The 17135-nt window shown below is 46.8% G+C and overlaps 1 protein-coding gene across 3 annotated transcripts in view; it reads left to right on the top strand.

Annotated features, from left to right (window-relative positions):
- The window catches only part of C7H10orf90 (chromosome 7 C10orf90 homolog), a 150385-nt gene extending 133467 nt beyond the window's left edge, over window positions 1-16918 (top strand). For all 3 annotated transcript variants that reach the window (XM_056530011.1, XM_056530014.1, XM_056530012.1), the window contains 2 exons: window positions 16673-16772; window positions 16847-16918. In XM_056530011.1, coding sequence (XP_056385986.1) covers window positions 16673-16772; window positions 16847-16885 — 139 coding nt within the window. In that variant the 3' untranslated portion in view covers window positions 16886-16918. The remainder of the gene's footprint in view (window positions 1-16672; window positions 16773-16846) is intronic.
- Window positions 16919-17135: the final 217 nt, after the last annotated feature.

The raw sequence follows: 17135 nt of genomic DNA, 5'->3' as shown, positions 1-17135 counted from the left end.
CTCCTATCCCCTGCTATTGGTCGGTTGGGAGAAACCGACCAATAGCAGGCAGGGGCGGGTCGTTTGTATACATTCTCCGCTCTGCCCACCCATCCTGGTTGCGGGCAGAGTGGGGAGATCAGTAGCGGCGTTTGGGGTGATCAGCGGCGGTGTTCGGTGTGATCAGCAGCAGTGGTATGGCAGGATCTACAGTGGTCTCCTTCATGTGCCCCTTCAGATGTTGCAAAACTACAACTCTCAGCATGCCTAGACAGTCCAGGCATGCTGAGAGTTGTAGTTATGCAACATCTGGCCCTTCAGATGTTACAGAACTACAACTCCCAAACTCCCAGCATGCCTGGACAGTCTGGGCATGCTGGGAGTTGCAGTTTTGCAACATCTGGAGGGGCACAGTTAAGAGACCACTACACAGTGGTCTCCAAATTGTGCCCCTTCAGCCACTGCAAAACTGCAACTCCCAGCATTCCCTGACAGACCGTGCATGATGGGAGTTGTAGTTTTGCTAGAGGCACACCGGTGAGGAAACACTGAGTTAGTGTTACCTACAGTTACTCGGTGTTTCTTCACCAGTGTGCCCCCAGCTGTGGCAAAACTGCTCCCAGCATGTATGGTGTGCAAGTGCATGCTGGGAGTTGTAGTTTTGCAACAGCTGTAGGTTTATGCATAAACAGCCCCCCCCCCCCCCTCATGTGAATGACAGGGTACATTCACATGGGCAAGGGTTTACTGCGTGTTTTCCACTGCGAGTTTCAGCTGCGGCAAATTTTCCTCAAACTCCCAGCAGGAAACTTGCTATAAATCCCTGCCTGTGTGAATGTACCCTAAAAACACTACACTACACAAAACAAAGAGTAATACATTATATATACATATACCCCTACACAGTTACTCCCCCCCCCCCCCACCAATAAAAATGAAAATCGGATCGTACGGCAGTGTTTCCTAAACGGAGCCTCCAGCTGTTGCAAAACAACAACTTAAAGCATTGCCAGACAGCCATTGACTGTCAAGGCATGCTGGAAGTTTTGCAGCAGCGAGGCACCCTGTTAGGGAAACACTGCCATAGGGTATTTTGGTAGAGGAGGCAAGTGTAACCTTTGCACCCAGATCCTCAAATCCCTAGTTTAAACCTCAAATGTGCTTGGCGCTCTCTCTCTCCTGAGCCCTGTCGTATTTCAAGGCAACAGTTTAGGGCCACATATGGGGTATTTCTGTACTCAAGAGAAATTGCGCTGCAAATTTTGGGGGTCTTTTTCTCCTGTTACCCCTTATGAAAAGGAAAAGTATGGGGCTAAACCAGCATGTTTGTGTAAAAAAAATTAATTTACATGTACATTTGATGCCTAAATTTGTAATTTGCACAGGGGTGAATGACAGCTGCAGCAATTCTGACATAGACGCAAAAAAAAATAAAAACACCCACATGTGACCCCATTTTGGAAACTACACCCCTCAGGGAATGTAATAAGGGGTATAGTGAGCCTTAACACCACACAGGTGTTTGTCAAATTTTCGTTAAAGTTGGACGTGAAAATGATTTTTTTTCACTGAAATGCTGGTGTTACCCCAAATCTTTCATTTTTTACAAGGGGTAATAGGAGAAAAAGACCCCCAAAATTTGTAACCCCATTTCTTCGTAGAATGTGGATGTAAAGTGTTCTGCGGCCTGCAGGCTCACTAAAGGGCTCAGAAGAGAAGGAGCAAAATTTGGTTCTTGGAGAGAGAATTTGGCTGCAATTGAAGGCCACGTTTACAAAGCCCCCATTGTGCCAGCCCCCATGGTGCCCCCCACATGTGCCCCCATTTTGCAAACTACACCCTTCATGGAATGTAGGTGTCTGACAGATTTTTGGAACAGTGGTCCGTGAAAAGGAATTTTTTTATTTTTTATTTGCACAGCCCACTTTTTCAAATATCTGTCAAACGCCAGTGGGGTGTAAATGCTCACTGCACCCCATTTTTGAATGTCTTCAAAAAGTAAAAACATGTCAACTTTATGATGACAACATAAAGTAGACATATTGTATATTTGAATCAATATATCATTTATTTGACATGTCCATTTTCCTTACAAGTAGAGAGCTTCAAAGTTAGAAAAATGCTAAATTTTAAAAATTTTCATGAAGTTTTGGAATTTTTCACCAAGAAATGATGCAAGCATCGATAATAATTTACCACTACCTTAAAGTAGAATATGTCATGAAAAAACTATCTTGGAATCAGAATAATAAGTTAAAGCATCGCAGAGTTATTAATGCTTAAAATGACGTTGGATTTGCAAAAAATGCTCTCGTCCTTAGAATCAAAATGTGCTTTGTCCCCAAAGGTTAAAGAACCAGGCTCACCAGTCAGGGGGCAATCTGGTTAAATACCGCTTTGGCTGGTTAAACATTGCTTGCCCCTCCAGGCTCAAAAGATCACCTCTGCCTTTCATTAGCAGCAAGTGTCTGGCTACTGACAGTAACTGACACTTACTGGTCAAAGTTACTTAATGCTCCAGGGCGTACAGGTACATCCAAGTGTGTTAAAGGGTTACTCTGCTCCCCAGTGTCCGGAACATTGAGTTCCTGAATGCTGTGTGCGGGCTTCCGTGTTCACTCCCGCCCCCTCGTGACATCACGCCCCGTCATGTGACGTCATGTCCAGCCCCCTCAATGCAAGTCTATGGGAGGGGGCATGACTGCCGCCGTGCCCCTTTCCCATAGACTTTCATTGAGGGAGCAGGCCGTGACGTCACGAGGGGGCGGGCGTGAACATGGAAGCCCGCACACAGTGTTCAGGAACTCAAGGTGAACATTGAGTTCCTGAACGCTGGGGAGTGGAGTAACCCTTTAAGTCCCAGGCGGCAGGTGCATACCTGTACGACCTATGTCCGAAACAGGTTAAGAAGACCACCCAAAATTCCATTGAAATGTTATGGCCACTTTTATGAAAAAATGACTTTAGTACAGCACTGAGCACAATATTATTTTTCTAAATCCCTTTTACTGGGAATTTGGCTCCGGAATAGCTTACCGAGCACTGGTTCTCCTCGCCCTCTACTACTTATAACTGTCCATTAGAAGATGGGAGATAGAGTTTCCCACTTTATCTCCATAGCACCTGCCTCCAGCATGAAACCCTGTGCCTTAGAGTCAAATTATGCTGGGGCCCGTTTGTGAGGGGTGCGCAGTCTTAGCGTAGGGAATGGGCGCGTGGTGAAAGTATTACGGTGCCAAATTCAAAATGAAAGGGAATGAGAAAAATGCACAGTTCTGTACTACAGTCATTTTTCATAAAAGTGCCTAAAACATTGGAGGTGCACTTTAAAAATTAATTGTCTATGAGGTTGGTCTTCTCAAATAAAATGGCCATGGGGTGAATGATGGATGACTTTAATTATCAAAATGTATTTAATACGATTTAAATGAAAGAGAGACACAGTCAGCTGCATTTCTACCTAAGCCAAGACCCTCTGTCAGGATAGAAAGGTATTGAAAGAGCTTGAAAGAGCTTTATTCGTCATTCAGTGGTTATTACATACAATAAATTACAATCACACAAAGCATGACAGTACAAAATACAGCACAGGTTCCCTAAGCTATACACTGTACCACATGCTACGCTAACACTCTGCTCCTTCACTCGATATCAAAGAAACACAGTCGAAAGACAACAACACATTACAGTCTGTGATCGGGGAGGGGCGTGTAGAAAGGGGTCATATTGAAGGGAACTTCATTGCACGAAAGACACAGGACGACATTCACGTCTAGTCCTTGTTCAGCAGTGGGCTACCTATATTAGGGAAACTGGAAAATATATACAGCTCACCCTCGTAATGTTCGGTCTCTGCTGCTCATCCAGTCTGGGTGCACGGGAAACGTGGCCGCTCCACGAGGCAACAATACAGGAAGAGATCACTTGAAAAAATCCATAGTGAAAAGCTCCGGCACTTCCAGAGTGGATAAAAAGGTATAGAATTTATTCAATCTCCGTGGAGGTAAAAAAAAAACATGCATAGAAGGCAGGAAAATACGATAAAAAAATGACGCATTTCGTTAGCCTTTGTCAAGGTATGGCTAGCGAAACGCGTCGGTTTTTACCGTATTTTCCTGCCTTCTATGCATGTTTTTTACCTCCACGGAGATTGAATAAATTCTATACCTTTTTATCCATTCTGGAAGTGCCGGAGCTTTTCACTATGGATTTTTTCAAGTGATCTCTTCCAGTACCTATATTAGGGACTTCCTGTCTGGATGCATCAAATCTCATGCGTCACAGGTGGGCCAAGTAAGTGTGGAACTTCTGTGTAGTACACCATACAATATGGCCTTGAGCTAGAGAACCCGAAAAGCCATTGTCAGCAGTAAGGATTGCCACCTTTCTTGCCAAAAAATATCGGCCATGCTAATTTGCATAATTAATTATATATGCGTGACATCACAGGATACACATATGCGGGGGAAATGTTGTCCTATTCTGACCCCTATAACCTTTCTATTTCTCTTTATATGGTCCTGTATGAGGGATCATTTTTTGTACCCTTATCTGTAGTTTTTAACAGTACCATTTTTTTTTATGTGACTTTTTGATCGCTTTTTTTTTTAAATTAAATTTGGGAGTTGCAGTTAGTTACTAACTACAACTCCCAGCATGCCCTGATACAGACTGTGGCTCAGCATCTGCCCCAAACGAAAACTACAACTCCCAGCATGTTGGACTATATAGTAGTATAGGTCAGTGTTTACCAAACAGGGGTGCCTCCAGCTGTTTCAAAACTACAACTCCCAGCATACCCGGAGAGCCAACGGCTGTCCGGGCATGCTGAGAGTTGCAGTTTTGCAACAGCTGGAGGTGCTCTGGTTGGGAAACACTGGTATAGTATATGGTGCAACATTCCGGGAGTTGCAGGATTGGTTGGATAAATACCGGCCATTGCATTGCGGGTATTTTTAATATAAAAATTCCGGCAAGGTGGCCAAAATACCGGCTGTGCCGGTAAAATACCGGCCAGGTGGCAACCCTAATTGCAAAAACTGTGTGTGCCTGGGAGAGATACATGGGACTTCCCCACTTTTCCCACTTCAGTCACATGTGATCTACTAACACCAACTGTGTAGTACCACAGGTCCCAGCAGAACTCCCTGGGTGTGACATTACCATGCAAAGGACAAACTACTGGGGTAGAGGGTGTGATGAAGGCAGATGGAATTGCCCTAGGGGCAGATGGCATTAACCCCTTGTGTTTGTGATGCCAGGGCGTAGTTTATCCTCTACACCACCTGAAGGTATACCGCTGGATCCTGGGCTAGGCAAGGGGGCAATAATGACTCAGACACCAAGTTATGGAACATTGGTAGCTTTACTGAGTTAGACAGGTGGAATAGTCTATACAGCTTAGCCGGGCCCATGGAGGTGACCAGTGACTTCAGAGACCTTAAGGACTTGTTGGGACTTGCAGTGGACAATTTTGATGCAGGCCACTCTGACTGAAGACAGGTTGACTTTGACTGACTTGACTGAGACTGACTATACCCCGCTTGTAGCTTACCAGACTCTGATTGGGACCTGGGGGTTGTGGACTTGAGGCTGCGTGGTTGACTTGAGGCCTCCTCTGGACTCCAGACAAACTCTTAGGACTTGACTGCAATGGACCTCAGCAAAGACTTAACTGGAAATCAAGAGAGAGAACTAGCTCCTACCAGGACTTATATGGGGGAGACTAGGAGGGGTCCCATAGGTCACCCTAAGGTCACATGGTCACTGATACCTCACTGGGTTACAATCACATGACACTGGTTAATCACATGTCAACTGTTCTTAAAGACTTAACACTTTTATATGCAATACACAGCATAAATATAACTATAAAAGGGGAACAGGTGCAGGGGGCCCAGGGGACACTGTAGGGAGGCTTCCTGACAGGGCAGCTAGGGAATCAGGGGTACAACTCCTGTACTGGGCCACCACACTACTAATGCATACTGCTCCTCTTGTGTGCTAGGGCCTTCTGCTTGTATCCTGTTATTGTTCTCTCAAGACAGTCCAGCCTTTGTATTAAATCTTTAGTTTCTTGGCAATCTCATGCAATGGTTTGGAGAAAATAAGATTGATAGGTTTAGATTACACCATTTTTGAACCCACAATGAACTCTAGAAATGCCAGTGCACCACATACCTTACATCCCAAGGTAAGACATTTTTTTTTTGTTTATTGAACAGAATAATAGGTTTCAGCTGTGCTAACACCATTATAAGGTGAGAATTTGCCATTAGGTCCTAGAAATAATCTCTGCTGAAAATCGGACTTTACAATCATATGTGAATAATATAATATAAATCATTCCTTTCCTGCAGTTCCAGTCATGCAGAGTGTTACTTAGGTTTTAAGGGGATGTATACAATTAGGAAAAGCTTTCTTTTTTTTTGCCTAGAAACAACAATACTCATTGTCTATGGGCTGCATCTGGTATTATAGATCACATGAAAGGGGTTGTCTCATTTTCCCTGCAGTGGCCTCTATAGGGATAATGAAGTACTACATGTCAGCCACTTAAAGGGGTACTCCCCCCCCAGACATCTTGTCCCCTATCAAAAGGATAGAGAAAAGATGTCTGATCGTGGAGGTCCCGCCACTAGGGACCCCCGCAATCTCCCTGCTGCATCCGGTGTACATTAAGAGCATCGGGTGCAGCATCGGAGCGCCGGAGGCCGTCACGCCTCCTCCTATAGAATTGCATTGAGGGGGCATGGCCGTGACATCATGAGCGGGGCATGACCGGATAGGTGATAAGATGTATAAGGGCGGAGTACCTCTTTAAACGAATAATGATACATGAACAGATTGGGTCCTCTAGAGCCACTGCTATTAGCAGGTTGATAGAGGTTTATTGATGGCACACAAATATGGAAAGTAGATAAAGATAAGACAAGTTAAGAACATTTTGGAAATACATTCATTTAGCAAATTTGCTTCCCCCTGATACTTTTGCTTCTTTTCTCCCATTGCTTCTTTCCTCCCATTGCGTATTGTCTAGGTTACATACCACCAATCCACCCTAGAAAGAGATGTTGTTACGCCGAGCGCTCCGGGTCCCCGCTCCTCCCCGGAGCGCTCGCTACACTCTCCTCACTGCAGCGCTCCGGTCAGATCCACTGACCCGGGGCGCTGCGATGCCGCCTCCAGCCGGGATGCGATTCGCGATGCGGGTAGCGCCCGCTCGCGATGCGCACCCCGGCTCCCGTACCTGACTCGCTCCCCGTCGGTCCTGTCCCGGCGCGCGCGGCCCCGCTCCTTAGGGCGCGCGCGCGCCGGGTCTTTGCGATTTAAAGGGCCACTGCGCCGCTGATTGGCGCAGTGGTTCCAATTAGTCTGATCACCTGTGCACTTCCCTATATCACCTCACTTCCCCTGCACTTCCTTGCCGGATCTTGTTGCCATCGTGCCAGTGAAAGCGTTTCCTTGTATGTTCCTAGCCTGTGTTCCAGACCTCCTGCCGTTGCCCCTGACTACGATCCTTGCTGCCTGCCCCGACCTTCTGCTACGTCCGACCTTGCTTCTGTCTACTCCCTTGTACCGCGCCTATCTTCAGCAGCCAGAGAGGTTGAGCCGTTGCTAGTGGATACGACCTGGTCACTACCGCCGCAGCAAGACCATCCCGCTTTGCGGCGGGCTCTGGTGAAAACCAGTAGTGACTTAGAACCGATCCACTAGCACGGTCCACGCCAATCCCTCTCTGGCACAGAGGATCCACTACCTGCCAGCCGGCATCGTGACAGTAGATCCGGCCATGGATCCCGCTGAAGTTCCTCTGCCAGTTGTCGCTGACCTCACCACGGTGGTCGCCCAGCAGTCACAACAGATAGCGCAACAAGGCCAACAGCTGTCTCAACTGACCGTTATGCTACAGCAGTTTCTACCACAGCTTCAGCAATCATCTCCTCCGCCAGCTCCTGCACCTCCTCCGCAGCGAGTGGCCGCTTCTGGTTTACGCCTATCCTTGCCGGATAAATTTGATGGGGACTCTAAGTTTTGCCGTGGCTTTCTTTCCCAATGCTCCCTGCACTTGGAGATGATGTCGGACCAGTTTCCCACTGAAAGGTCTAAGGTGGCTTTCGTAGTCAGCCTTCTGTCTGGAAAAGCCCTGTCTTGGGCCACACCGCTCTGGGACCGCAATGACCCCGTCACTGCCTCTGTACACTCCTTCTTCTCGGAAATCCGAAGTGTCTTTGAGGAACCTGCCCGAGCCTCTTCTGCTGAGACTGCCCTGTTGAACCTGGTCCAGGGTAATTCTTCCGTTGGCGAGTATGCCGTACAATTCCGTACTCTTGCTTCAGAATTATCCTGGAATAATGAGGCCCTCTGCGCGACCTTTAAAAAAGACCTATCCAGCAACATTAAAGATGTTCTGGCCGCACGAGAAATCCCTGCTAATCTACATGAACTCATTCACCTAGCCACTCGCATTGACATGCGTTTTTCCGAAAGGTGTCAGGAGCTCCGCCAGGATATGGACTCTGTTCGCACGAGGCGTTTCTTCTCCCCGGCTCCTCTCTCCTCTGGTCCCCTGCAATCTGTTCCTGTGCCTCCCGCCGTGGAGGCTATGCAGGTCGACCGGTCTCGCCTGACACCTCAAGAGAGGACACGACGCCGCATGGAGAATCTCTGCCTGTACTGTGCTAGTACCGAACACTTCCTGAAGAATTGTCCTATCCGTCCTCCCCGCCTGGAAAGACGTACGCTGACTCCGCACAAAGGTGAGACAGTCCTTGATGTCTACTCTGCTTCTCCACGTCTTACTGTGCCTGTGCGGATGTCTGCCTCTGCCTTCTCCTTCTCTGCTGTGGCCTTCTTGGACTCCGGATCTGCAGGAAATTTTATTTTGGCCTCTCTCGTCAACAGGTTCAACATCCCAGTGACCAGTCTCGCCAGACCCCTCTACATCAATTGTGTAAACAATGAAAGATTGGACTGTACCATACGTTTCCGCACGGAGCCCCTTCTAATGTGCATCGGATCTCACCACGAGAGGATTGAACTTTTGGTCCTCCCCAATTGCACTTCTGAAATTCTCCTTGGACTTCCCTGGCTTCAACTTCATTCCCCAACCCTGGATTGGTCCACTGGGGAGATCAAGAGTTGGGGGCCCTCTTGTTCCAAGGACTGCCTAAAACCGGTTCCCAGTAACCCTTGCCGTGACTCTGTGGTTCCTCCTGTAACCGGTCTCCCTAAGGCCTATATGGACTTTGCGGATGTTTTTTGCAAAAAACAAGCTGAGACTCTACCTCCTCACAGGCCTTATGATTGTCCTATCGACCTCCTCCCGGGCACTACTCCACCCCGGGGCAGAATTTATCCTCTATCCGCCCCAGAGACTCTTGCCATGTCTGAATACGTCCAGGAAAATTTAAAAAAGGGCTTTATCCGTAAATCCTCCTCTCCTGCCGGAGCCGGATTTTTCTTTGTGTCCAAAAAAGATGGCTCCCTACGTCCTTGCATTGACTACCGCGGTCTTAATAAAATCACGGTTAAGAACCGCTACCCCCTACCCCTCATCTCTGAACTCTTTGATCGCCTCCAAGGTGCCCACATCTTTACCAAACTGGACTTAAGAGGTGCTTATAATCTCATCCGCATCAGAGAGGGGGATGAGTGGAAAACGGCATTTAACACCAGAGATGGACACTTTGAGTACCTGGTCATGCCCTTTGGCCTGTGCAACGCCCCTGCCGTCTTCCAAGACTTTGTTAATGAAATTTTTCGTGATCTTTTATACTCCTGTGTTGTTGTATATCTGGACGATATCCTGATTTTTTCTGCCAATCTAGAAGAACACCGCCAGCATGTCCGTATGGTTCTTCAGAGACTTCGTGACAATCAACTCCAAAATAGAGAAATGTCTGTTTGAATGCCAATCTCTTCCTTTCCTAGGATACTTGGTCTCTGGCCAGGGACTACAAATGGATCCAGACAAACTCTCTGCCGTCTTAGATTGGCCACGCCCCTCCGGACTCCGTGCTATTCAACGCTTTTTGGGGATCGCCAATTATTACAGGCAATTTATTCCACATTTTTCTACCGTTGTGGCTCCTATCGTGGCTTTTACCCAAAAAAATGCCGATCCCAAGTCTTGGCCTCCTCAAGCGGAAGACGCCTTTAAACGGCTCAAGTCTGCCTTATCATCGGCTCCCATGCTCTCCAGACCTGACCCTTCCAAACCCTTCCTATTGGAGGTTGATGCCTCCTCAGTGGGAGCTGGAGCTGTCCTTCTACAAAAAAATTCTTCCGGGCATGCTGTTACTTGTGGTTTTTTTTCTAGGACCTTCTCTCCGGCGGAGAGGAACTACTCCATCGGGGATCGAGAGCTTCTAGCCATTAAATTAGCACTTGAGGAATGGAGGCATCTGCTGGAGGGATCAAGATTTCCAGTTATTATTTACACCGATCACAAGAACCTCTCCTACCTCCAGTCTGCCCAACGGCTGAATCCTCGCCAGGCCAGGTGGTCTCTGTTCTTTGCCCGATTTAATTTTGAAATTCACTTTCGGCCTGCCGATAAGAACATTAGGGCCGATGCTCTCTCTCGTTCCTCGGATGCTTCTGAAGTTGAACTCTCTCCGCAACACATCATTCCTCCTGACTGCCTGATTTCCACTTCTCCAGCCTCCATCAGGCAAACTCCTCCAGGAAAGACCTTTGTTTCTCCACGCCAACGCCTCGGAATCCTCAAATGGGGTCACTCCTCCCATCTCGCAGGTCATGCGGGCATCAAGAAATCTGTGCAACTCATCTCTCGCTTCTATTGGTGGCCGACTCTGGAGACGGATGTTGTGGACTTTGTGCGAGCCTGCACTATCTGTGCCCGGGATAAGACTCCTCGCCAGAAGCCCGCTGGTTTTCTTCATCCTCTGCCTGTCCCCGAACAGCCTTGGTCTCTGATTGGTATGGATTTTATTACTGATTTACCCCCTTCCCGTGGCAACACTGTTATTTGGGTGGTCGTTGATCGATTCTCCAAAATGGCACATTTCATCCCTCTTCCTGGTCTTCCTTCAGCGCCTCAGTTGGCTAAACAATTTTTTGTACACATTTTTCGTCTTCACGGGTTGCCTACGCAGATCGTCTCGGATAGAGGCGTCCAATTCGTGTCTAAATTCTGGAGGGCTCTCTGTAAACAACTCAAGATTAAATTAAATTTTTCTTCTGCATATCATCCTCAATCCAATGGACAAGTAGAAAGAGTTAACCAGGTCTTGGGTGATTATTTACGACATTTTGTTTCCTCCCGCCAGGATGACTGGGCAGATCTTCTTCCATGGGCCGAATTCTCGTATAACTTCAGAGTCTCTGAATCTTCCTCCAAATCCCCATTTTTCGTGGTGTACGGCCATCACCCTCTTCCCCCCCTCCCTACCCCGTTGCCCTCTGGTCTGCCCGCTGTGGATGAAATTTCTCGTGACCTTTCCATCATATGGAGAGAGACCCAAAATTCTCTCTTACAGGCTTCATCACGCATGAAGAAGTTCGCGGATAAGAAAAGAAGAGCTCCTCCCATTTTTTCTCCTGGAGACAAGGTATGGCTCTCCGCTAAATATGTCCGCTTCCGTGTCCCTAGCTACAAGTTGGGACCACGCTATCTTGGTCCTTTCAAAATTTTGTGCCAGATTAATCCTGTCTCTTACAAACTTCTTCTTCCTCCTTCTCTTCGTATTCCTAATGCCTTTCACGTTTCTCTTCTTAAACCACTTATCATCAACCGTTTCTCTCCCAAATCTGTTCCTCCCACTCCTGTTTCCGGCTCCTCGGACATCTTCTCCGTCAAAGAAATTCTGGCATCCAAAAAGGTCAGAGGGAAAACCTTTTTTTTAGTGGATTGGGAGGGTTGTGGTCCAGAAGAGAGATCCTGGGAACCTGAGGACAATATCCTAGACAAAAGTCTGCTCCTCAGGTTCTCAGGCTCTAAGAAGAGGGGGAGACCCAAGGGGGGGGGTACTGTTACGCCGAGCGCTCCGGGTCCCCGCTCCTCCCCGGAGCGCTCGCTACACTCTCCTCACTGCAGCGCTCCGGTCAGATCCACTGACCCGGGGCGCTGCGATGCCGCCTCCAGCCGGGATGCGATTCGCGATGCGGGTAGCGCCCGCTCGCGATGCGCACCCCGGCTCCCGTACCTGACTCGCTCCCCGTCGGTCCTGTCCCGGCGCGCGCGGCCCCGCTCCTTAGGGCGCGCGCGCGCCGGGTCTTTGCGATTTAAAGGGCCACTGCGCCGCTGATTGGCGCAGTGGTTCCAATTAGTCTGATCACCTGTGCACTTCCCTATATCACCTCACTTCCCCTGCACTTCCTTGCCGGATCTTGTTGCCATCGTGCCAGTGAAAGCGTTTCCTTGTATGTACCTAGCCTGTGTTCCAGACCTCCTGCCGTTGCCCCTGACTACGATCCTTGCTGCCTGCCCCGACCTTCTGCTACGTCCGACCTTGCTTCTGTCTACTCCCTTGTACCGCGCCTATCTTCAGCAGCCAGAGAGGTTGAGCCGTTGCTAGTGGATACGACCTGGTCACTACCGCCGCAGCAAGACCATCCCGCTTTGCGGCGGGCTCTGGTGAAAACCAGTAGTGACTTAGAACCGATCCACTAGCACGGTCCACGCCAATCCCTCTCTGGCACAGAGGATCCACTACCTGCCAGCCGGCATCGTGACAGATGTTTGGGATGATCGACCATATATGTATATATATATATATATATATATATATATACACATACCAGCCCGATCACTGCTTCTAGAGAGGAGTAGTGGTCTGTAACCAAGGCAATGAGCTGTCAACAAGGTGAGAAAAGGAGCAGGAATATCAGGAGGAGGAGGCAAATTTGCTAAATAAGTGTATTTGCAAAAATATTTAACTTGACATGCTCCACAAGTTTAACTATGTTTACATCACCCCCTAACCCCCCCCCCCCCCCCGGCTCTGTACGGTTCAGGGTACGTTTGGAGCCAATCAAAGGAAGCTGAACACATCCATTGCACAATGAACACTGCAGGGATCTGTCAGATGTCTTTGAACATGCAGGATAGTTTACTCTGCTCAACTCCCATCTTTTCGTGATGGAGCTCCCTTTAGTTGTGATGTGACCGAGCCCTTAGTTGAGATGGTAAAACCCCTTTACTATCTGATTGCCAGGGTGTCAAACTTTGCACCCCCATCATTTAGCTGTCCTGAACAGCCATGACACCCCAATATACAATGAACAGAGCCATAATCTGTACATTGTGTATTGGCCATACTCTGAATGGAGGAAGTACTGGAAACAATGAGATGATGTCAGCATACCTTGCAGCCAGCAATGATTATCCAATAATTACTTGCATTTATGTGACATACAACTCCCAGGTAATGAAAAAGACAAAGGTGTAGATTTAAGAGTCAGATAAAGCATTTTGCACTGCATTGTGGCTGCCATCTTGGAGAGAGAAAGCTGAGAGAGAGCAGGAACTACTTATCACAGAAAGCCTTCACAAATCCAATAGAATTTGAGAGCAAGTTGGGCAAAGCATTGAGCAGTAGGCTGACCTCAGACAGTGACCTCCTGTCATCTGCATTACTGTGTCCAGTTGGTGTACTACGAATCCCAGCAGTCTGACTGCAGAACAAGCCCAGAGAAACTGACCTGTATATAACATAAATATACAATGAAAGCATTGTGAATGTGGAATATGCATTTTAGGCCAAGTTATGTGTTTTTACTGGGTTTAATCAAACATGTATTGTATTGTTTCTACCTAGCTTTAACATAAATACCCATTTAAAAGCATTGAGAGTGAATGTGAAATGGCCATCTGAGGCCAAGTTACCTTTGCTTTCTGGGTTTAATCAAATATATATATATATATATATATATATATATATATATTCCAGGAGAGCAGCACTACTACAAAAAGAAAAAATATAAATAAAGAGGGTGCTCGCAGGGGCAAGAGCCTTGGTCAGGGGCTCGTTCAGTATAGCAGTCCAATGATTCCACAGCACACCAAAACGATTCTTTCAAAAATAAATGGTGATTTTATTCCATGTCCAGTGTTACAAATACGATACGTTTCAGTAGCCTCTCGCCGCCATTTTCAAGCTGGAAATGGTGGCGAGAGGCTGCTGAAACGTAGCGTATTTGTAACACTGGACATGGAATAAAATCACCATTTATTTTAGAAAGAATCGTTTTGGTGTGCTGTGGAATCATTGGACTGCTATATATATATATATATATATATATATATATATATATATATATACAGTGGTCCCTCAACATACAATGGTAATTCGTTCCAAACGACCCATCGTTTGTCGAATCCATCGTATGTTGCAGGATCCGTGCAATGTAAAGTATAGGAAGTTATACTCCCCTGTCCCCGCCGCTCCAGACGGCATCCTCACCGCTCCCGATGCGGTCCCAGGGGCTCCCGATGCGGTCCTAGGGTCTCCCGATGCTGTCCCGCTGCTCCGGTGTCTTCTTTGGGATCCTCCGGCTTCTTCCCCATCTTCTGCAGGGTCCAGGCCTCGCTTTCTGGTGACGTTATTACGCTGCTGCGACGGCGCGTCGTGCGTAGTGATGTAATAACGACGCCGGAAAGCAAGGCCCGGACCCTGGAGAAGATGCGGAAGATGCCAGAGGATCGCGAAGTGGACCCGGAGCAGCGGGAATAGGTAAGCGAACCTGTCCGGGATGCTTAAACTGCTTTATCCGACAGCAGCTTAAGCATTTTGCGCTGTCGGATAGCAATTAATGCGATGGCCCCGACATATAAAAGCATCGTATGTCAGGGCCACCGTAGGTCGGGGGGTTATTGTATCTTTTTATAATTCGGACATTTCCGCACACGGCGCTAACACATATGTTTATTTTTATTTACACAGTTTTTTTTTTTACTGGGAAAAGGGGGGTTATTCAAACTCTTATTAGGGAAGGGGTTAAATGATCTTTATTCACTTTTTTTTTTTTTTCACTTTTTTTTTTGCAATGTTATAGCTCCCATAGGGGGGTATAACACTGTACACACTTATCTTTTACATTGATCATTGGTTTCTCATAGGAAACCATTGATCAATGATTCTGCCACTTGACTGCTCATGTCTGGATCTCAGGCACTGAGCAGTCATTCAGCAATCGGACAGCATGGAGGAAGGTAGGGACCCTCCTGCTGTCTGACAGCTGTTCGGGATGCCGCAATTTCACCGCGGCGATCCCAAACAGCTCCCTGAGCTAACCGGCACTGCTTTACTTTCATTTTAGATGCGGCGTTCAACTTTGCAACTCATGTTTTCTTAAAAAGAATCAGACTCAGTGAGGAATATAAACCTTCTGTGCCAGATGCCACTGATTAGACACTACTACCACCTCTCCTGCTGTACACTGGCTACTACAACTCCCACCTGTCCACCACTTTTTATGTTACACTTCTTACATGGGGGATCGCACTGGGTCTCAGCCCAGAGACCTGTTGTGATCCCTCGTGGTAGCGCACTGCTCACTCCCTGGCTGTCAACCAAATACAACTTTTTCACTATATAAGTGAATGCAGAGAAAAGGTTTTTAGGTGGAGCTTAAAGGGGTACTCCAGTTAAAAACATTTTTTTTTCCATATCAACTGGCTCCAGAAAGTTAAACAGATTTGTGAATGGCTTCTATAAAAAAAAAATGTATCCAACCAGTACTTATCAGTTGCTGAAATTGAGTTGCTCTTTTCTATCTGACAACACTGCTCTCTGCTGACACCTCTGTCTGTCTCAGGAACTGTCCAGAATAGGAGCAAATCCTCATAGCAAACCTCTCCTGCTCTGGACAGTTCCTGAGTTAGACAGAGGTGTCAGCAGAGAGCACTGTTGCCAGTGTTTTTAACTGGAATACCCCTTTAATGCTGTCCGGCTAATATTTCAGGATCGCAGTGGGTCTCACTACTTTTGACATGTCTGGGCAACTTGTCAAAAGCTGTTTAAAATTAGAGTAACCATTTAAATACAATTAAAATGTATTTAAAAAGTATGAAAGATAATGACCAGAATTAGGAAAACATGGCTGCTTTCTTCTAGAAACAATGCCATACCTATCCATCGTTTATAATTTACTGATTCCCAACTTTCCAGACAGTATATGATGTGTTCTTTTCCTAAAGGTAAACCAGTGTTTCTCAACCAGAGTGCCTCCAGCTGTTGCAAGACTACAACTTCCAGCATGCGCAGACAGCCTTCGGCTGTCTGCGCATGCTGGGAGCTGTAGTTTTGCAACAGCTGGAGTCACACTGGTTGGGAAACACTGAGGTAGACATTGTAAAAATGTGCACCCCTCAGTCTCAAGAAATTATAGTGAGGCCATACATACAATACATGTGGGTTATATTATATGTGGTATGTTAAAGGAGTACTCTGGCCCCAATACATCTTATCCCCTATCCAAAGGAAAAGGGATAAGATGCATGACCGTGGGGGTCCCGCCGCAATCTGTCATTCTGCACCCACCTTTGTGAGCTCTCCTCAGCACTGGAGGCTCCGAGTGTGTAGTGTGACGCCGAGGGGCCGGAGTATCATGATGTATCGACTCCGCCCCATGTGACGTCACTCCCCCCCTCCCCCCAATGCAAGTCTATGGGGGCCGTCACCCAAGATTTCATATCATAACATTTCGTCTCTGTTACATGTTTCAGAATCTATAACAGCTTGCCTGAAGTGAAGAAGAAGAAAGAGGAGGAAGAGAAGAGACTGATAACACAGAGCAATAGAGTCCGAGCCCAGCTATTCAAAAAGGTAAAACAACATCCCTGTAATGACAACATGATGTGAGGTTTAGATTTTAACTATTTATTTATTTTTTGTTCCAGAAACTCCTGGATCAAATCCTCCAACGAAGCTCAGACTGAATCACCACTTGCATATTAAAATTATTTTATATTGTATATATATATATATATATATATATATATATATATATATCTATATATATATATATATATATATATATATATATATATTTATTTTTTTTTTTTTTTTTTTTTTTTTATTGCACCATCCATGACAGCAGGCTGTGTCTGGCATTGCAGCAAACTCCTATTAAAGGGGTACTCTGGAGGAAAAAAATTCCAAATCAGACTGGAAAGAACTACACAACTT

Source organism: Hyla sarda, chromosome 7 (assembly GCF_029499605.1).
Source record: "Hyla sarda isolate aHylSar1 chromosome 7, aHylSar1.hap1, whole genome shotgun sequence".
Classification (NCBI taxonomy): Eukaryota; Metazoa; Chordata; class Amphibia; order Anura; family Hylidae; genus Hyla; species Hyla sarda.
This window is presented reverse-complemented; position numbering and strand designations above follow the sequence as displayed.